Source organism: Microtus pennsylvanicus, chromosome 12, assembly GCF_037038515.1.
Source record: "Microtus pennsylvanicus isolate mMicPen1 chromosome 12, mMicPen1.hap1, whole genome shotgun sequence".
Taxonomy (NCBI): domain Eukaryota; kingdom Metazoa; phylum Chordata; class Mammalia; order Rodentia; family Cricetidae; genus Microtus; species Microtus pennsylvanicus.
This window is the reverse complement of record NC_134590.1, coordinates 53,805,497-53,827,495: the sequence shown is the minus strand read 5'-3', so window position 1 is coordinate 53,827,495 and position 21,999 is coordinate 53,805,497. Positions and strand designations below refer to the sequence as shown.

Below are 21,999 nucleotides of genomic sequence, written 5' to 3'. Positions count from 1 at the left end.
ACCCCTGACTGGCTTCAGAGGAGCATCCAGAAGTGTGCATCACGGGAGAGTCCTGGAAGATCAGGAGCTGGGAGCTGATGAGCCGATGAGGAGGCCTACAGCTGGTACAATTACAGCCATTTACAGCAAGACTCTCAGTCCCCTTGAGCTGCAGTTCTCCTCATTTGTTGTCTAGAATATTTTCTTTTTTTCTTTTTTTGGTTTTTCGAGACAGGGTTTCTCTGTGGTTTTTGGTTCCTGTCCTGGAACTAGCTCTTGTAGACCAGGCTGGCCTCGAACTCACAGAGATCAGCCTGCCTCTGCCTCCCGAGTGCTGGGATTAAAGGCGTGCGCCGCCACCGCCCGGCTGTTGTCTAGAATATTAAGACTCATCTTGCAGAACTTCTGGGGAATGAAGACATGCACACGCCCAGCCTAGTGCTGCAGGGTTCTTTTATCTGGCGAAGGAGTGGGCATCAGATGAAAGAAACCGTATAGCAAAAGTGAGCCAAGGGGATTAGGGAGAGGTGTTCTCCCTCATGGGAAGGCTGGCTCCAAAGGTTCTGGTTCCCCTTATCCAAACCCTCTTGAGGCAGGCGAGCATAGGAAATCTTAGCAATACAGGACTCCACTTAGCTTGAATTATACACTAGCCCTTCCCTCATCATGTGCTTAGTCACCTGGGACCCCCCCACTGCATCGGCTGAGCTGTGCACACACACCCCCACCCCAAACAACAGTGTGTCACTCCACCATAGCAACCTTCCTGTAAACTCCCTGTGTTCATTCAGAAATGTCCTAGAACATACCCTGAGATTCAAAGGAGTGATGGAGAAATGGGAACCCGGCCTGGGCTGATTTGGGGCTTATTCACAATAGGGCAAATCGTATGCACAAGACAGCGAACCATATGCACAATGCAGCATGCACAATACAGCAAACCGTGTGCACAAAAATGGCAAGCCGTATGCACAATATGGCAAACCAAACCACATCCTCTGAGTGAACATCTAAGGGAAACCCCTACTTCTTATGCTTCTGTATAGTTGGAAGTGTACACGATTAAAGTCAGACACAACATGGAAAAGGATGTGAGAAGTGAACGAAGACTTTAAACCTTCAATTAAAACAGAAAATCACTCCCCCTACCCCAGCAACTAACTCTACCTTCTGGACCCCATACCAGGAAGCCTTAACGAGTAGCCAGCTCACTTTGGGCAGCCTGCCTTGGATAGCCTGCCGCTTCCTCGCAGCATCTTGTGCTCTCACTGCGCCACTGAGTAAAATCCTAGCTATTTTTCTGTTCATTTATGTGGTTCCTCATTCAAAACATGGAGGAGTTGGAGCATCCAGTCTGGGCAGACACTTTCGCTTATCTCCAACCAAAATCTCCAGGATTTTAATCTCCTTCAGATTTTATGCCAGACAATGACTCTCCTGAGAGCTGGCGCCCTTTATGTTCATAAAAGACACAGCTACTTACGGCATACAAGACCCACTGCAGGTAGTGTTCAAAGTAGCCTACTATTGTTTTCGCAAACTTCTTCGTTTCCTAGAAGAAATCAAAGATCGGAACCATTATTAAAGTGACTAGCGCGTACTTAATGGACATAGCTACTTCATCCTGGAATACTCACACGGCACTTGAGCTACACACGTGCTTAAGAAAAGAAAACTTACTTCAATAACAATAGAGGAAATGTTACTGATGAGGAAATTCTGAGCAGAATCCAAAGACGTGATGGTTTTGTTCACTCTCTCCTGGAAAACATAACAATTGGAAGGGGAACAATTAATTAATTAGGCAATTTGCAAATCAATTAGAGTCCTATGGAGGCTGTTTCCCATTCCCCTTACTCAAAATCTTCAGGTTCTGGATGCTCCTCTGCATAATGGAGCGGTACCATCACACAGCCCATGCCGTCTGCTTGGGCACATTAATATCTGAGTAACTATGGCTATCCTTGAACTCGCTCTGCAAACCAGGCTGGCCTTGAACTCAGACCTGCCTGTCTCTGCCTCCTGAGTGCTGGGATTAAAGGTGTGTGCCACGACCACCTGGCTCAATTAACCTTTTGTGGCAAGGAAGGGGGAGGTTTACTGAATGAGTAAAAATTTTTCTGATCATTTCCCCCTAAAGAATACAGGACAGCAGCTAGTTAAACCATGTTGCTACTGCATTAAGTGCTGGAAGGAAACTAGAGATGGTTTCAGTACACCAGAAGGTATACCAATGTTGGGCGCACATACTGTGCAGTTGATGTAAGGGACCTGAGAACTCATGGCATGTCCTGAAAGCCATCCACTTCTCTACCTCATGATGACAAAGGTTGTGGCCAAGTGACTTGTTTTAGCTGATGGAATGGAGGACAAGTGGCAGTATTCTGAGTAGCGGCTTAAAGGCAATCCTACGCCAATCCATGCTCTTGCTCATGCCCCAAGCTTGTGTCGGCTGTTAACTGTTTGATAACTGAAATGCTCCTCCTCAAAACCACAAACAGTAAATCTCTCTGGGGGTGTCCCCTTTTGGTGGACTGAATGAGCCTGGCCCAATAGGCTCAGATATTTGAAAATGTGGTCTCTAGCTGCTGGAACACCTTAGGAAGGATTAGGAGGTGTGGCCTTGTTGGAGGAAGTGTGTCACTGGTGGTGGGAAGTTTAAAAAGCCCATGCCCTTCCCAGTTAGCACTTTCTCTGTCTTTTCCTCCCTTCCTCTCTCCCTATCTCTTTCCCCCCTCTCCTCTGCATGTTTGTGGATCAGATATAAGCTCCAGTACCAAGCCCATCTGTCTACTGCCATGCTCCCACCAGCTGCGACAAGAGCCTGCTCTTCCAGGCTGAGGTTTCAGGGGAGGGTGATTAGAAAAGCCTGTGGCTTGGCTAACAGTGATGGTGAACAGGACCGAGACCACCACTGATATGCAGCTCAATCTAAAGCAACCATGCTTAAGGTCACCTCCTACACAGCGAGACCCGGACTCTTGAAACTTGCACTCACAGAAGCACTTGGAAGAAGGGAAGCCATGGGAAAACCAAGTTTGGTATTCAAAAGTCTCCCAACACCTCCTTTTAACTTAAACTACTTATGAAAACCAATACCTCTGAAACTCTAGGTGTGATGTTTGATAACAAAACCTCATGAAAGAAGATGAAACCCTTACCGGCAAGTTCTCGCTCATGCGCTCAAGTGTCCGGATACTTTGTTTTAAAGTGTTCTGATGAGGGAAAAGAAAAGCATTTCAAAGACAAGCTTATCCAAAGCATCAAGAACCCAGGCTTTCTATCAGCCCCTCTCCAACACAGACATCAAATCTGACTATATAGTGTAATGGCTTCACTCTTGAAAGTACAACAGACAGGAGCCACAACATGGACCTTATACACCATTAGTGTGTAAGAAAACCCATAGAAGAAAAATGGGGTCATATTCAAAGGCTTGAACGGCAGCATATCACACACACAGCAGACAAGAATGCCTTCAAAATAGGTTTAATTGGTGGGAAGAGCATCATTAAAACAGAGCTTGCCTATCAAGTGTGGTTTACTTGAATGGTTTAGGTTAAGGTCGAAATTTTTACCTGTAAAAGGCCACACTGTAAAATACTTCAGGTTTCAGGGGCCATATAATCTATCTATCTATCTATCTATCTATCTATCTATCTATCTATCTATCTATCTATCTATTTTTGAAACAGGGTTTTCTCTGTGTAATAGCCCTGGCTGTCTTGGAACTCTTTCTGCAGACCAGGCTGGCTTCGAACTCAGAGACCTGCCTGTGTCTGCCTCCTGAGTGCTGGGATTAGAGGTGTGCGCCACCACTGCCTGGTGCCATATTCTATTCTCATAGCCAAAATGGCCATAGTTTTCTAATAAATGGCAATGGCTGTCCCATTTTTTTTAAAACTGGCAAGAGGCTGGATTGGGTCAGTCTGTGGACGATAAGGGCCAGTTTGCCAGCCCCTGGTTTATATGACAGATCTGTGACAAGGTTGCTCTGGCTCAGAAGAGCCCAGAATATCCTGTCTACTTGAAAAGCATAGATAGGGGGCTGGAGAGATGGCTCAGTGGTTAAGAGCACTGCCTGCTCTTCCAAAGGACCTGAGTTCAATTCCCAGCAACCACATGGTAGCTCACAACCATCTTTAATGAGGTCTGGTGCCCTCTTCAGGCCTGCAGACATACACACAGACCGAATATTGTATACATAATAAATAAATAAATAATTTTTTTTTTAAAAAAGAAAAGCATAAATAGGAAATGTTAACAAACTTGCTCTGGGTGTGCACAAAGACAGAGAATTGTCATAAACCAGTTCACGGAGTATATGAACCCAGTGGAGAACCCTGGGGAACCAACCCCAGCAAACCAGAAAGTAAGGAGAAGACAGAGCCAAGCAGAGTGGAAACCAGATCCACAAGCTTCTGCGCTGGAGAGGATGGACTCGCACGCGTCTGTAAGCCTATGCAGCGGGCATAGGGACCCCACAGCTCTCCCTTTCACAGTCACAAACAGGGGCAAGCATAACATTGGCTCTTCCGGTTTCTGAGTCTCTAAGTTCAGAAGTCGTCCATTTCCGCGGACCACGTCATAGCCACCCATAACACCCTATCCTTCTCTTTGCTTCTATTATTTGAAACTCGATGGTTTGATAAGGGCCAAAGGGGGGTTTGAAACCGGATCTGTGTGGTTCCAAACTACAAACTACCTCTGTGACATTAGAAGCAAAGGGAACAGAAAGCTGGGGTAGAGAAGAGGAGAATGAGAGTGTAGCCGTGGAGGGCGCCGGCAGAGCTAAGGGAAAAAGAAGAAGCACTTACCCTCTCCTTCACGTATTTCTAAGCAGAATATGTCAGCATGAGCCCAGAGCACAATCACACTGCCCGGGAGGCCTACGATAGGAGCGCAAGCTACAGCGAGGCGCTGCAGGCAGGGGTGGGGAGCACCTCACTGCTCATGCGCTCATGGAAGGAACACAGGGAAGCACAGTGAAGAGAGTCATGAGGAAAGGTGGTGGGTTTTAAAGCCCAGCTCCACAGCAGGGGCTGAGGCTGAGTGGTTGGGACCTCCGTCAGAGAAGTGCGTGTCTTCAGGTTATCTGCAAGGGAACTAGATAACTAGGTGCTAGATTTCACTCAGGCTGCCAGGACATGTGACAGGTTGTTGACTGTTACCAGTGATTGCTGCAGAGGAAGGACTTCATTCTGGTGAATGGTTTTAATTCTCTGCACCTGTGTTTTCAAGTCTTGCTTCAGCTTTCCGTCGGGCTACAAGGAATGGAAGACATAGGATCAACACCATCCTTCTGGGCCTCAGAACAGATTCTTTAGCCATAAAAGACACCAGAAGACACCATATGACCTCAGGACAATTATGAGATGGGTGGGCATCAGAGCTAGCTAGGAGACACAGCACAAACTACATCGAACTCCAGAGCCACGGACTCAACGCTCCACACTCAAAAGCACTCCCCTAAACACAAGACGCTATGGTTTCCTTTCCCCTGCCTCCAAATGACAGAGCCCGTCAATTTCCCTGTTTTACAGTTGAGGGAAACCAAGGTTCAACTGAAGATTGTTCAAGTTAATTCACACCTAAATGACAGTCAGCATCTGAACTATAGCAAACCTGAAAGGCGGGTATAATTATTTTCTCCATTTTTACAGATGGGAAAACTCAGGCACGGGTGAGCGAGACACCTGGATTAGGCTACTAGCATTAGGAAGAGACGGAGTCAGGATTTGAACTTGGGTCTTCCTTATCACCACAGTCAGCTGTTTGTTAGAGGGGATCAGTCGGGCCATGCAGAAGAGCATGGTGGGTAAGTCTATGATGGTGCCTCTGTTCAATCTTATATGCCTACTGTTGGTGATGCAAGGCACAGCTCAGTTACTACTCCTTTACACTGCAAGGAAATGTGTGTACATATGTATGTGTGCATGTCTGTGTATATGAGTAAGTACATGTGTCTGTATGTACATGTATGTGTGCATGTCTTCATGCATGTTTGTCTGCATGCTGTGTATGCATCTGTGTATAGGTATACGACTGTGTGTCCCCATGTATGCATGTCTGTGTGTGTATGAATGTGTATATCTACCTATATATGTGTGTGTGTATGCATGCATGCATATGTGCATGCTGTGTATATGTGTGTGCATATGTGCATGTGCATGCATGCATGTGAACAGGTATTTGAAGTAGAGGTGTTGATCTGTGAAAGCCCATGCAGAGGTAAAGTTTTTTAGCCTTCTAAACCACATAGGGACAGTTGCCAATGGGACCTCTAATGTGTTAGTGAGGTGCTGTGAGACAAAGTCAAGCCATGGTAACAGGGACCTCTTTGTAACTTCCTAAACAATGATATCAATATTTGCCTTTCTGACTATGACAGTATTCAACAAGACCACTGAACTCACCAACTTGTCTGTCTTTTCTTCCAGAGAAGAAGCAAACACCAGCAGATCTACTATGGTAGGAGATTTCTCAGCCTAACAGGGAGGAAATGAAAAAAAAAACATGTTACAGTCATGGGCTTCTGAAACAAGAAGACCATCGAAAGGTAGCACGTTGAACATGGGGCCACAGCCATCAGGCAACCACAGAAGGCTAGAAACTCCTACACAGGCTAGAGCCTTTGCATATCTATTTCTATGGATTATTTTCACTCGTCCATTAACACTATAACATTCGCAGATTTTAAAAATATGCTCAGTGGAAGAATCTAGAAATGTAAGCCACAAAGTGTATGTTGCTACTTATGTGGATAATGCAGAAGAGAGCGTAGATGGGTGACTGCCAGGAATGTGGGACTGGGTACCAACTGCTCTTGGGTACAGTGTTTCCTGTGGATGATGGAAACACTCTGGGACTGGAGGTGCTAACTATGAATATGCTAAAAGCCACTAAACTGCTGGCCTTTAAAACACTGACCTTTATGCTATGGGAATCCACTGTTTTTTTGTTTTGTTTTGTTTTGTTTTTTTGTACTGGAATTTTATTTTTTTTATTTAATTTTTTTACATTTTTTCTTTTATTTATTTATTTATTTATTAAGGATTTCTGCCTCCTCCCCGCCACCGCCTCCCATTTCCCTCCCCCTCCCCCGATCAAGTCACCCTCCCTCATCTACTTGAAGAGCAATCAGGGTTCCCTGACCTGTGGGAAGCCAAGGACCATGGGGATGTTCTATCGGGAACTCACCAAGGCCAGCTGGCCTGGGTCCGAAAAAGCATGGGATAAATTTGGACTAGCTGAACATAGCGGACAATGAGGAAGAATGGGAACTCAAGAACAATCACAGTGGGTTTTTGATCCTACTGCACGTACTGGCTTTGGGGGAGCCTAGGCAGTTTGGATGCTCACCTTATGGGAATCCACTGTTGTGATAAACAACAACAACAAAAATACACATGTATGATATCCTAATTTCTCCCCAAAGACCATACACATGTGTATCTTGCTCATACCTCCTTCAAGTACGTGGGATAATCGATTTCATCTATCCCGGATTTTACAAAGTTCTCCAGATTGTCCCTTCCTGTTTTGTTGAACAGTTCAATGTTATCAATATCCACATTCAGGTTGTCCAACTCCTTGATTATTTTTCCAGTGTGCTGTGTAAAACAAAAGAATCCTTTTATTTTCCAAGAAGGTCACACACTCGATGTCTTCAAGAGGAACGAGAATGCACTGGATCGAAAGGGACGCATCTACTTTGCTTTGAATTACTTCCTCCTCAGACTCCATAAGTATTCTCTCTGGAGATGGATTTAAAGTGAAGTACGATTGCATCTCCCCCCTTGAAGCCCTCGGAGTGAAGAGGCTAAGTCATAAAAGAGGGATGCATAAACTCCATCAGAAGACCAGGCAGAGAGGACTCAGTGGAAGTGGACTGGAGAGAAGAAATGACGTCTAGTCTTGATAAAGGAGGCTGAAAGGAAAGAGGGAGGGGACCAGCAGGCACTTGGGTAGTAGGGAAGGATGGGAGATACCTTCTGTGAGACAACGATCTTGGGAATGTGGTTGCTGAGATGGAGCTGTCCTAACAGCCAATCAGTAGCTTCCGTCAGCATACAGTGCTGGCTTCCACTCTCAACTGTTACTTAACATGGTGCAGGGAAAATGGCCCATAGCATGATGGGCAAAGGAGTACAGAAAAGTCTGTTTAGGACTTGGTCACAAGATGAAATTTTATTTATGGGAATATTTAAGGGAAACTCAAGGCAAACCTTTCAAACAAAAGGTCTTCACATTGGTATGCGGTAGAGTCATCGTGGTCCCCTTGGTTCCTCTAATGACCTTCTATGCTGTTAAAGTGAGCAAGATGTGGGCCAGGACCTTCTCCCTTGGTCTTGCTTGAGATTTGTCTACTTATTATGGAAGCTGAAAAGACCAAAAAAGGTCTCCTACAGGGAGATTGAGGATATCTAAGCTAATCGCTCTCTAGACCTGGAGCAGAAACTATTGCTTTCTTCTGTTCGATGTCTCTGGGATAAGACATGACAAGGGTGTGGGCTGGAGCACAGCTAAGATGGTCATTCTTCTCCTTTTGATTCTATCCTTTCTGCTTCTTGCCACAGGTAGGTGGTGCTCACATAATCCATTCAGTAATCCTGGGGTGACAGTGCTTAAGTTGTTAGGAATAAGGATGGGGTGACCACACTTCTCTCTACCTGATTCCCAAGTCTGGAACCTGGCATAATAGAGGAACTGGTCCTGAAGGACAAACATCCTTGGGAAATGAGTAGGCTTGTTCTTAAAGAGCATGTTCACTAGATGAAATTAATGGTCTCTTTGATGACAACTTATGCTGGAGAGGTTGTGGGGTAAAGGGAACACTCCTGCATTGCTGGTAGGAATGCAAGCTGATACAGCCCCTTTGGATGTCAGTGTGGTGATTTCTCAGAAAATTAGGAAACAACCTTCCTCAAGACCCAGTAATACCACTTTTGGGTATATATCCAAAGGATACTCAATCGTGTCACAAGGACATGTGCTCAACTATGTTCATAGCAGCATTATTTGTCATAGACAGAACCTGGAAACAATCTAAATGCCCCTCGACTGAAGAATGGATAAGGAAAATGTGGTACATTTACACAATGGAGTACTACACAGCAGAAAAAAATAACGGCATTTTGAATTTTGCAGGCAAATGGATGGAGTTAGAAAACATCATTTTGGGTGAGGTAACCCAGACCCAGAAAGACAATTATCACATGTATTCACTCATAAGTGGTTTTTAAACATAAAGCAAAGAAAACCAGCCCACAAATCACAATCCCAGAGAACCTAGACAACAATGATGACCCTAAGAGAGACATACGTGGATCTAATCTACATGGGAAATAGAAAAAGACAAGATCTCCTGAGTAAATTGGGAGCATGGAGACCTTGGAAGAGGAGTGAAGGGGAAGGGAGAGGCATTGAGGGGAGCAGAGAAAAATGTAGAGCTCAATAAAAATCAATAATAAATAAATAAATAAAAGAAATTAATAAAAATGAAAAACATAGAAATCTATAAACAAACAAACAAAAGAGAAATTAACAGTTTCCCTGAGAAGTCTCTTATGGGAGATCTCTTTGGAAGGTCTTGCACAGTCTATCAAAAAAACTCAATGTGTGTAAAAGAGAAAGACAACTGGTTGGGGGGTGTGGAGGTGTTTTGAGATTAATAGATAAGGGTAAGGATGGCAAACAGCTTGCAGAGAGAGAGTAGATCCTAAGCAGGACCAAGGGAGAAGGTCTTGGCCCACATCTTGCTCAATTGGTATCATGCAAGGTCCTTAGAGGAACTAAGGGAGCCATGATGGTTTTGCAGCTTTCCAATGTGAAGAGCTTCTATTAGACAGGTTTATATGAGCTTTGCACCCATCGTGATCTACTCAGTGGCACATTCAGATGGTGTGCTTTATCTTTTGTGGGCTTCGCATCAGCCTTAACCAAAGGGAACAAATGCACCTGGGCCTCTTAGTAAAATGCGGTCAAGTTTATGACCGGATCTAACGACTCACCTTCTCAATGTTGAAATTCTCGCTGACGTTGAAGACATGCTCAAGCTGAAAGGTAGCATATACACCCCGACCTTTTTTGCAATCACTATGGGGAGAAACAGAGAAGAACCAGATCATCGCTAGAGATCTGACTTTCACTAAGGATGAGGAGAACGTTTAGCCACCCCCTAGGCTAGTAGGACTAATTCCCTGGCGGGCAAAGGTAGACGATGGGAAGTGAGTACAGCATCACTCACCCCAGGCCTAGAGGGAAGGGAATAGCACACACTATTGAGAGGCTTACTCTAAAAGCTGAACCAAAGAAAATATCAGTTTTTCCTTGAGTGGTATTAAACAACAATGAGTCCTCATTTCCTCAGGACTGAGGTCAGGCCCTTTCTGGTCTTGTCAGGTAACCCAGAATTTGAGGGGCTGAAGCAAGACCCTCAGAAGCCACCCGGTACTTTCATGTGTGCACTCATGTGGCTGTTGAACATCAAAAGACATTTACTAAGGAAGGTGGAAAATCCCAAAAGGGACCCTGAACGTGACCAGGTCTGCCACCTGAGAGGAACATTCTGGGGAAGTGGTTTCCAGGGACAGGATGCTGGCAGCTCGAATGTTTTCTCAGCCAGCTCACTACCTCGGAGCGGGAAAATAAAAGTAAAATATTTTGAAACAAGGTGTCCATTACACACGAGACGGATCTGTCATGCCACTGCTGCGGGGCTTGAAGATTTAAGTTTATAAAAGGGTTAGAGAAATCCCGTGTTTCGTTTAGTATCGCAGGGATGTTAGCGACAGGAGTCAGGATGTTCTACCAATGTTCTTACATGTCAGGGGTGGAAAATGCATGTCAATGAACAATCACCAAACACTATTTTATCATGTTCTCATAGTGTGTTGGGCACTACTCCAAACACCTGCATCTCACCTGGTTCTTAAAACCCCAAGGGGAGATTTCTACTGTTATGCAACACACTAAATGGAGAGAAATCAAATTGTTCAGGGCCACAGGAACAAGACAAGATCTCAGGTGATCTGACTGCATGCACAGGCTAGCCCTGAAGCTGGCTCACTGTTGGAACCTAGGTGATCTGACTGCATGTACAGGCTAGCCCGAAAGCTGGCTCACAATTGTGGTGTCTGAGATATGTTCCAGTCTCTGAGTTCTTAATGGATTTTGTTAATGACTCTTATTGTTACCTTAGGCAGGGAATCTTAGGGAATACCTAGACAGGGCTTGAGAAAATACCAAGATTAGGTCATAAAGGCTTGAAAACGTGACCTTTGGGAGAGGTGTCTTTTTCATGATATTTTGCTAAGACTAGAAAACAGTTTAGCTCTGAAATTAATTGGAACTTCTTACCATTAAGTTAAAAAAAATGCTGAAAGTGAAAAGCTCATTCTTAACAACAACAACAACAAGATTTTCAGGAGGAAAATGCCTACTGCAGGGATTAATACCTGTAAACTTGTTCAAATGTCAGGTTGATGTTTGGGTTATTGAGCATCAGGCCTGAGAGATAGAACTGCCAGTCTTCTCTGAGCAGGTGGGGAGTGTCCAAAAGCTGGAACAAACACAAAAGTTGCTTTTAATGACAGTTGCACAACACTGACTCATACAATCACGATTAACCAGTTCGACATTCGAGGTATTTAATGTTGTGCTATTCCTTATTCATTACAAACCCCGACTTGGAAAACAATAGCACAATTAGGATAAATGGGGTGAGCACCGAGGAACATCGATCAGAACCACTGAAACTGTGGTTTTCAAGCAACTTGAATTTATTAAACATATTAGAATAAGAAGGACAACTTGGTTTAGAAGATTATTTGGTTTAGAAGAATTAAGAGAAAGTCATAAAGCAATAGACTCAGTCTCTTAGGACAAAGTGAGTTAAAACTCATTTTCCAGTAGGGCATAGTGGTGCACGCCCTTAATCCCTTATTCTGGAGGCAAATGCGGGAATATCTCTGTGAGGTTCCAGGTCAGCCAGGGCTACCTATTGAGACCCTGTTTTAAGAAGAAAACAAAGATATACCTCACTTTCCAGCTCTACCACACGAATTTAAGAAAAGCCCACCAGTGTGTGGCTGGCTGTGCATACGTTACCCGAGCACAGGCTCAGCATCTTCCTTCTCAAATGCTCGGGGCCAAAGGTGGGGCAGATTTAGATATTTTTATTCACACACATATAAAGAGACACCTAAGGGATGGGACCCAAGACCAAACAAAGTTCACCTGTGCTTAATTATTTTCTTACACACATGACTTGAAGGTAAGGCTCTACCACTGTTTTCTTAGGAAACCAAATAGAGATGATGCGATCCATGGATCTTCTCAACTTAGTAGCCCTTGATTCTAATAGCTGAAGGTAGAATTGGTCACCTGTGCAGTCATTCACTTGTTTTTATAACAGATGCCAGGTGGAAGATGTATACACAATAGGGAAATAGAAATACATTCCAAGTATCAGACTCCGGGGCTGGAAAGATGGCTCTGTGGGTAACGTGTTTGCTGGGCAATCATAAAGACCTGAGGTCAGATGCTAGCACCCATGGAAAGGATGAATGTAGCTGTGTAACCCCAGGACCAGAGGGCAAAGAAGGGAGGATCCTAGAGGCTTACTGGCCAGCTGGTATAGCCAACTAATGAGCCCCAGATGAGAGACCCTGTCTCAGAAAGTGGAATAGAAAAAGGTATCTGACATTGACCTCTGGCCTCCATACATGTATACACAATACTACAACACACACACACACACACACACACACACACACACACACACACAGCACCACCACCACCACCACCACCACCACCACACACCCCACTAATCAAAATCTACAGAAAAATACCAGGAAGCCAACTGGCAGCCAGACATGTGAACCAAAGCTCTATATAAATGAAGACAGTGAAGGTGCAGACTGAGTCTTGGAGTCGTGGTGAGGTGCTCTTGGGGACAGCACACCTGAAATTCAACGCTTCACTGTGTCTCCTCAGTCTCTACCGTGTATGTGTATGAGTGTGCACTAGCTATTGCAAGCAGAATTTCAACTTGCTGAATGAGAACAAAGTTCCTATTATTTTTCACTCGATGCAACCCACAAGCTACAGGGGACACAGTGAGACACCAGTGTCTGCCCAAGCCTCCCTCCTAAGAAGAAACCCATATTTACCTGTAATAATTGCTTGTTTGCATAAGGTTCACAGATCAACTTTTCCACATTAGCACCAACGATAAAAGTAAGAACCACAAGGATCATCAATATCCAGCAAAAAAGGAAGCTGAATCCAACCCCGCTGGAAAACAAACAAAAAAACGCAGACAGCATGAGTTGCTAGGTCTCACAGATTTCACATACTGGTCATACACAATGGACCTGCAACCTTCAGTGCTTTGTGGGTAAAAATGTATTGACCTTCCACAGTGAAGAGAGGCAGTGGTGACCACTGGAGTCTTGGCAAATGTCTACAGAACCCTGACAATGAGGTTGTTGGATCTATCAGGAGTTCTGCATAGTCCAGAGCCTGTGCTTGGGATCAGCTGAGAATCAACTCTTCCTGCAAGGAGGGAGATGGTAGAGAGACACTAAGCAGGAGTTGTGCCTCTGGAGACCTCCCTTTGGGTTGCTTCCAGACTCTCGCACATGCTAGGCAAGGACTCTACCTTTAAGCCACTTCCCCAATCCTGGGAATAGAAAGTTTTAAGTCTGTGTGTGAGAGCAAACAGACTTCTTGTGTGGAGCACTTTCTCAGATCCTGGAAGTCCCTAGGTCATTCACTTGAGGATATTCTTATACCTATCAATGCTAACATTAATGAAGGTATGTGATAGATACTATGGGACTGTTTGGGGGGCGAGAAGCACTTCGACACACAGATCACAAGAAGTCTGAGTATGACAGGGACTCCACATTTAAAGAGGCAGACAAACGCAGGGCAGCCGCCCTCAGTCCTCCTCCTCATCCTGGCACATGGCTGTGGTTTGGTTCTCCATCTCCCAAAGGAGAAGTTTCTAGCCCTTACTCCCCCTTGAACCTGCTTATGCATCCTTACAGTATTTTCAATAAGAGACCGTGAAGGCCACCTAGTTTCCTCTGTGGCGCATTCCTGACCACTGCACCTGGGTCCCAGCCTAAGGTTCTGCTGCCATGACCGTTCACTGCTCTTGCCCACTAGGCTTTTCCTCAACATCCTTCAAATATGTAAACTTTTATACGGGTGTCTTCAAAGCAGGGATCTCCGTTCCCGCCTACCACCGCAGGTTCCACGCTGTCAGGGACCTAACGTCTACTCTTGTCCCTGGCTCAGGTTACTTGTCTAAACACCAAGGGTGCTGAGTTGGTAAATCTTGCTCTACATCAAGTTCCTCGAGCTTCCAGTTAGCAGTGCTGCCGACAGTAGGCAATGGTGTCTCTGCTTCTCACGAACGAGTGATGTTAATGCAGGAATGGGTAGTAAGCAACTTGGGGATGATTTTCACAACAGCTGGGTTAAAAAAGAGCCCACCGTATGGAAGCAATGTGAACTTGGAGGCTCCAATAAGAACACCACGCGCGTCCTTACTTTTCTTCCTTCCAGCAAGAGAATGAAATACTCACGCCATGAGGAAGATGCCTCCAGTGTTGGACACGCAGCCTCTTCTGGTTGGGGTGGCATGCCTGTCGTAGCCACACACACCACACAGCAAGCCCAGGAAGAAGAAGGTCACAATGAGGGTCAGCAGGAAGCAGACAATCAAGCCACCCAGCCACCTGGAGGAAAAAGGACAGTGTTATCGTACGACTTTTGGTTGTGAGTCTAGCTTTCCGTGGCAGGGCCGCCTCTCCAGTCCTGTTGTTATACATCAAATAGGCAGTGGCTATCCCATCTGATTGTGGGATAAGGCTGGAGTAGTCTCATTCATCAAGCATCAGAGAACAAGACTGCATGACAAGAGCCCCCTCCACCCTCGCTCTTCCTCCTTCCTTCGTGTCTTTCACATCATGCCTTCCAATTACACCCTTCTCTCTTCCCACACCCCAAAATAAAACAAAATTTAAGAAAAAAAAGAGGGAAAAAAAGAAGGGAAGAAGGAAGAAGGGGGAAAGTCTTGTCATGGAAGATGCAGGGTGTCACGGTGAGTCACGCAGTAAATCCCCTTGTCCATATATTTTTACATGCAGGAGTTCATTGTAAAATATCACTGGTCTAGTTTGAGGCCACTGGTCTCTGTGACACCATTGATGCTGGGCCCTCATGTGTGATTCATTTGGAGATTAGGTGGTGGGCCCCCCAAAAGAGTAAGAGCAAAGAGTAAAAATTGCCAACAACTACAATACATTTTCCTCTTGGCTTCGTAGCGCCCTTTCTCAAGGGTGATGGTGAACACCCCCAGTATCACATGGGGTTCATCATAGGCCTAAGATTCCTCAGGGGTCTGATCAAAACACACCCAAGATGTTCAAGTCCTGTCAAGTTTCCTAGAGTTGGAAGCTGTGGCTAGGATCTGGGTAGATGGCAGGGGAAAAACAGCAAGCTCCTCTCCTTTCTCAAAACTCTTTTGGGGTTAAAAAAATATTCTGGGGCATCATGTTCCTTACTGAACCAGAAATACTCCGTGCGGCAGATACACGAGACATTTAGAATTTTATGAGCGTCCCAAATCAAATGTTACAGAATGCAGAGCTTAATTCTGTAATGGTCCTGGGAGACATTTTAGGATAATGGAGCCTCAATTACGTCTTCCTGGCATTCCCGGAATGCACACCCACTTCCCTGCCGCTGAAGAGCACTCAAGGCTAAGACTGCTTCCCAACGTTGTAGACAGAAGTATCTAAAACAACAGAAGTATCTGCTCCTCTGGGGCCTCCTGACAGAAGCAGCCACTGCAGCTTCTCATTCAATTAAAAGCAATTTTTGTAATTACACTAATAGCTAACAGCAGCCATTCAGTGAGATGTTCGCTCCGGATACCAATTAAATAAACCATGGAGGCCAAATTAAATAAACCTTGGAGCCTGATTCAGAGAACTTTCAGAGTTAATGAATCCAATGATTAGTTGAGATTTTTTTTTCTTCAAAATACAAAATCTTTAAGGTCTCCAGACAGGGGTAGAAGGAAGGAAGGAAGGAAGGAAGGAAGGAAGGAAGGAAGGAAGGAAGGAAGGAAGGAAGGAACAGATAAATGGACTAGACTGTCTCAGTCTCGGGACGTTCTGTCTTATGTCTGTGCCAGTGTCTGCTGGGGTGTCCTAGACCCACAATGGAAACATGACATGAGCCCCTGGAAGCTTATCTGTTGTACAGCCAGATGGTGTGGCCTTAAAGGAGCCATTTCCCTTTTCTGGACCCTGAAGTCCTGTCTACAACACAATAATACACAGACATAACTCAGCAGATGTCAGGAGCGAGTAGGAAGTACCGTGCCTAAAGAAAGTGCTTAGTGAGCATGCTGAACATCTCCCCAGGTTACAGCTATATCATTTGTCTCGTGCTGCTGTGCAAATAGTAATCCAGGTGAGAGAGGGCAGCTAACCTCCCCAGCGGGCAGTCCTAAGGCCGTGCCCTTCAGAGATGAAAATACACCTTTCACTTCATAGATGCCTAACTCTATCCCTCTCCACGCTGTCTGAATGTCATCACCCTCCAGGGCCAAACAGCATGGCCTGCAGTATTTAAGCTCTGGGTACAGCAACTGCCCGCCAACGTACCCCTCCACACACACCCCCTAGTTCAGACACCAACCTAATGACCTCATAGCACAGCTAAAGAAACCAAAGCACCAGGTTCCTTCCGAAAATGCCAACCCCTGTGAATTTGTTTCACAAACCAATGAGAACATTTTCCAAATGCCCTACTTGATTAGTTCTGAGCTTCCTCACCCCTCTCGCACACACTCTCGGGTTACTAACTACAGCAAAGATCTGAGAAACATGAACATCAAAATCCTAAACTGTTGAACATTTGACTAGAGGATTTCCAGTCCCCAGAGTTTTGCTTTTAAATAAGGGGTGTATTCTGAATATGCACGCCACCGTTACTCAGAAGCCATTCTAACTATCTCTGTACTGCTCCAATTCTACTCTGTGTGCTGCCTTAGTGGGCACTTAGACCAGGTGTGTGCAGATATGTGTGTTGGGGTACGTGACCCATGTATGAACATGCTTTTAGAGCAGAGGTTGATGTCAATAGTCTTTCTCAATCACTGCCCACCTTAATTTTGGGGTTAGGGTGTCCCACTGAAACCAGAGCTCATTGATTGGCTAGGCTGGCTGGCCAGCAAGTCTAGGGCTCCACCAATACCCTCCCCACCCCAGTCCTAGGGTTGCAGATGCACACTGCCCCTCTTGGCTGACTTTGTTTTCTTTAACACGGGTGCTGGGGATTCGAACTCAGGTCATCCCACTTGTACTGCCAGAGATTTACCGCAATGGCATCTCACCAAGTCCTTTGGATTTCTTCATAAATGAATGTAGCTGGGTGTTGCTCACACAGGCACAGCCTCCTTACCCTATTTTGTATTACAAGGCTATCCTGGGAATGACGTCACGTTCTCATGCCCTTACAAAGCAAGCTTCCTGCCCCTCATCCGCCAGCTCCGAAGAGTCACTCACCAGTATGAGTCGTATTCTTCCAGTTTGGGCAGCTCCTGGTGGAAGTAATTGTTGCTGTCGTTAATGTAACGGGAGACCTGAGACAGCACCTCCTCAATAGGAATACTTTGGCTCACATTCTGAACGGTGGAGCTGACGGAATCCAAGGCCTTTTTGACGTCTGAAAACAAAGGGAGAACAGTTACTTGCAAACATACATAGACACCTTGTCTGGGGACAAAGAAAAGTCACTTAAGTTTCCCCATGTTCTGTGTAGGTTTCTAACAAGGTGAGGTTCTATACCAAGCACCAGTAGAGCCAAGACCACCTACAAGCAACAGCCAAACGGAGCAGTGAAGGAAAGCACAGACTTAGTGAGATGTACTAAAGTTGTCAGGCTCCTTCGACTAATACTTTGCAAAAAAAAAAAATGTTGGGGATCAGGTGACTGATATTCAGGTGTGCCTACCATGTGCCAAGCCCTTCTGTCAATATTAATCTACTTCCTCACTAATGCAATATCTGCCTGAATTCCCACTTTACTGTGACCCATGGGAGTCACTCATGTAACTCATGGGAGTTAAGTTCTCTTTAGGAAGTACTGGGTTTTGTTGTTGTTTGTTTTAAGGAAGTCCTATTATTTGATTTTGGGAATAGTAAGACTAGAAACCCCACTACTTAAGAAGTGGTCTTAAGAGACAGGCGTGGCAGGGGAGTGCACACAGTGATTCCAGCATTGGGAAGGCAGAAGCCAGGAGATTGCAGTCAATTTGAGGGCAGCCTGGTCCACATATGGAGACCCTTTGTCAGAGAAATAGGGGTGTTTGGGGGGAGAGTAGGGAGACGGAAAGGGAGGAAAAAGGGGGAAAGGAAGTGGAGGGAGAAAATAGACTAAAAATAAAAAGAAATGGCATTCACGGGCATAACTTTCCTGCACTGCTTCTTGAAAAAGTGACCTCAGTTGATGTATTAATCAGTTCCTTGACTCATCCATCCCAGAAGCCAATCTGTGTTTCCTACACGCCAAGGACAGCACACCTCCCAGGGCCAACTTCCACTTAGGTCTTTAATGGCTTTCCAGACACCAGTGTTCTAGAATGCGTTACTCTGTCCCAACAGACCCTGGATCACAGCTGCCTGTTCACACAGTCACCTGACCAGCATCCCACAGGTCCAAAGGTTAGGTTCTGATCCAGATGTGTTAAGAAGAAACACAATCGTTAAGTTTACTGAATCTGATGGGCAGAGAGACTGTGAAGCAATGGCAAACAGGACTCTCTAAAAACGGATCCCAGGCTCCGCTGGGCTCTAGACAAAGGCAGAGGTTGGGGCTTGGTTCAAAATATGGTTGTATTATATATTTAAAAAAAAAAAAGGTTGGAATTTTTCCAAAGTGTTTTCCATACAGGTTTGAGATCTAGAAACAGAGAGCAGCCAAGCACGCCATGTTTGGAGAACTCTGCCTCCCCACCACCCCAAATGGCTCTTGTGTAAAACCTTCTGAGCTGTGAGGTTCCATCGGCCACTTTGACGGACGTGATCCAAAGGCCCAGTCTGCTTTGAGCAGCTCCCTGAGGGCCTATCTTGCCCTCCCTCTCACATGATGAGGCACAGGCACAGCCTTGTCAGCTTTGGTGACTGCCAGGTGGCCGAAGCACCTTCCAATCAAATCCTTCCAATCAAAAGCTTCAGTGTGCAGGATGCCTTTTGAGGAAGGCTCCTCCTGAGGCCTCCCCATGGTGGCTCCTTGCACACACTCCGTTGCCACAGTTTGACCTGTGTGTATGACTGGCCAAAGGGCAGTCAGTGGCCAGGCCTGGTGCTTCTCACATCCCCAACACTTGGAAGAGCCTGGGACACAAAGTAAGCACTAAAAAAATAAAAAATTCAGATGAGGACTGGAGGCCTGAAGTGTGGGAGCTAAGGACAGAAACATAAACTAACATTCAGACTGGTAGACAGGCACTAGTTTGGCCCAGGGATAATACTGACTTGTGTTTAAGCAATGGCACCAGAAATAGTGGGGTTTGTTCATGCATGCAGCACACTTACAACAGAGGGCAGCTCGTATGGGCAGAAGAGGTCCAGAGGGGGTGAAACAAGAAATCAAACACGGAGATTAGTAAGCAGGAAGCTATCAACATCCGGCATGCAGTAAGTAACCTTCAGATGTTACCCAAGGAAAGCATGACCTTGCCTTTAGTATCTTCTAATAAAGTTTTATTTAGTTTCGGTGTATAGGTGTTCTGCCTGTGTCACGTTTGCACTGCACGCATGCAATGCCCAAAGAAGCCAACAGAGAGAATCCGATGCCCTGGGATTGGAACTGTAGATGGCTGTGAGTTGCCATGTGGTTGCTGAGGACCGAATCCTGAAAGAGCAGTCAGTGCTCTTAACTACTAAGCCATCTCTCCAGCTTCTAAGATATAATGCAGGGCTTTACTTTTGTCTGTCTAAAGGTTTATTGTTATTGTATGTACACTGGTGTCATGTATGTCTGTGTGCAGGTATCAGATCTCCTGGAACTAGAGTTACAGACAGTTGTGAGCTGCCATGTGGGTACTGGGAACTGAACCTGGGTCCTCTGGAAGAACAGCCAGTGCTTTTAACCACTGAGTCAGCTCTCCAGCTCTGTAACGCAACATTTTTAAAACCACTTGATAAAGAGGTAAAAGCAGCCCTGGGAAGAAGCTATTTTAAATTTAATTAATTAATTTTACATCCCGACTACAGCCTCCCCTCTCTCCCCCCACTGCCTCTCCACTCACCTACATCCACCCCATCTCCCTATTCATTCAGAAAGGGGCGGGCCTCTCCTGGGCATCAGCAAAGCATGGCACATCAAGCTACCATAAGACCAAGAACCTCCCCCTGTACTCAGGCTGGGCAAGGCAATCCAGCATGAGGAATAGGTTCCCCAGAGCCAGCCAAAGCACCAGGGACAGCTCCTGCTCCCATTGCCAGGAGTCCCACAAGTAGACCAAGCTATTCAACTGTCACATATATGCAGAGGGCCTAGGTCGGTCCCATGCAGGCTCCCTGGTTGTTGGTTCAGACTCTTGAGTTCCCTGGAGCCACTCCTACAATTCCTCTCTCTTCTCCTCGGCAGGATTCCCCAAGCTCGATCCAATGCTTTGCCTAGGGTTTCTGAATCTGCCTCCAGCGGTCAGAGGATGAAGGCTCTCTGATGACAACTGGGGTAGTCACCAATCTGATGGCAGGGGATGGCCAGTTCAGGCCATGCACCCACTGCTGTCACTGGTCTTAGCTGGCGTCGCCCTCGTAGACTCACGGCAATTTTTTAAATTTATTTTTATTTTATGTGCATTGGTGTTTTGCCATGGGTGTCCTGTCCCCTGGAACAGACAGTTGCGAGCTGCCATATGGGTGCTGGGAATTGAACCAAAAACCTCTGGAAGAGCAGTCAGTGTTCTTAACTGCTCAGCCATCTCTCCAACCCTGAGCAGATCTTTAAAGAGAGGTTGTGTTTTTACTCAGCTTCAGGCTAATAAGCCTAAGAGCACTCTCTTCTTGGCATACAGAACTGTTTACATTACACTGATCTGCACCTGACTACCAAGCACCCTCACCCTAACGCAGCACAGTCATTTCAAACCTTAGGACGCCCTCAGCATAGACTGTGTCTCTAAAACTCTAAGCAGCTGTAGAGCCTAAAGGACTGTCTCCTCAGGGCCACGGACAGAAAGAAAGTACTTCCCCAAAAGATAAACTCTTCTGTAGGTAGTGTCTTCTTAAAAATAAGTAAGAGTCATTTTAAATTTACTTAGGAAATATAATAATCTGGGGGTGGGGGTCTCCCTCTCCAGGAAGACAATTAGAACATGACCTTCCAAATTGCAGCTGTTGTAAGGCCTAGAAGAGCACTTCTGAAGCAGGCACATGTCACCACCCGGTGACACCCTGGCCATACACCAATACATATTAAATGCGAGGCTTGGTGATATTCATTCTCTAGTCTACATTACCACTGACTAAAGATAACATAATCAAAACGTGATATTCATTCCATAGACTATTATTTTTAACCAGAAAAGAACAATAAAATCTTTTAAAAACTATTTTAACCAGAAAAGAACAATAGAATCTCTAACAAACTCCTCCTCTGTCATAGTGCGGACAAGGAGAGAAACAGAAGGGCCTCCAGCTAGGGCTCTCACCTGCGACGACATCCACGGTTTGCTCTCCTACCTTACCAGGTATTTCATCAATTGACGCGTACCCCTAGAAAACAGTTCAAAACGGATTGAAGGTCAGTTGGCTTATACTCTATTTTATATCAAGTAGAGCTGTAAAATTAAAATGTAATATTTATTTTAAGGTTGAAATTACCTTAACATAACCATCAAGAGTCTAAAAGCAAATCCCCTTTAGAAAAAAAGTGCTGGTGTGTGTGTGTGTGTGTGTGTGTGTGTGTGTGTGTGTGTGT

The 21,999-nt window shown here is 45.4% G+C and overlaps 1 protein-coding gene across 2 annotated transcripts in view; it reads right to left on the bottom strand.

Annotated features, from left to right (window-relative positions):
* Prom1 (prominin 1) overlaps positions 1 to 21,999 on the bottom strand; it is a 103,280-nt gene that overhangs the window by 12,241 nt on the left and 69,040 nt on the right. For both annotated transcript variants that reach the window (XR_012907287.1, XM_075943667.1), the window contains exons 10-21: positions 21,731 to 21,794; positions 17,574 to 17,733; positions 14,580 to 14,732; positions 13,155 to 13,278; positions 11,439 to 11,542; positions 9,993 to 10,077; positions 7,446 to 7,592; positions 6,396 to 6,467; positions 5,151 to 5,243; positions 3,141 to 3,194; positions 1,660 to 1,740; positions 1,463 to 1,531 (exon numbers count right to left, since the gene is read on the bottom strand). Coding sequence is in view for 1 of the 2 variants with exons in the window: in XM_075943667.1 (XP_075799782.1) it covers positions 1,463 to 1,531; positions 1,660 to 1,740; positions 3,141 to 3,194; positions 5,151 to 5,243; positions 6,396 to 6,467; positions 7,446 to 7,592; positions 9,993 to 10,077; positions 11,439 to 11,542; positions 13,155 to 13,278; positions 14,580 to 14,732; positions 17,574 to 17,733; positions 21,731 to 21,794 (1,206 nt within the window). In the remaining variant the exon portion in view is untranslated. The remainder of the gene's footprint in view (positions 1 to 1,462; positions 1,532 to 1,659; positions 1,741 to 3,140; positions 3,195 to 5,150; positions 5,244 to 6,395; positions 6,468 to 7,445; positions 7,593 to 9,992; positions 10,078 to 11,438; positions 11,543 to 13,154; positions 13,279 to 14,579; positions 14,733 to 17,573; positions 17,734 to 21,730; positions 21,795 to 21,999) is intronic.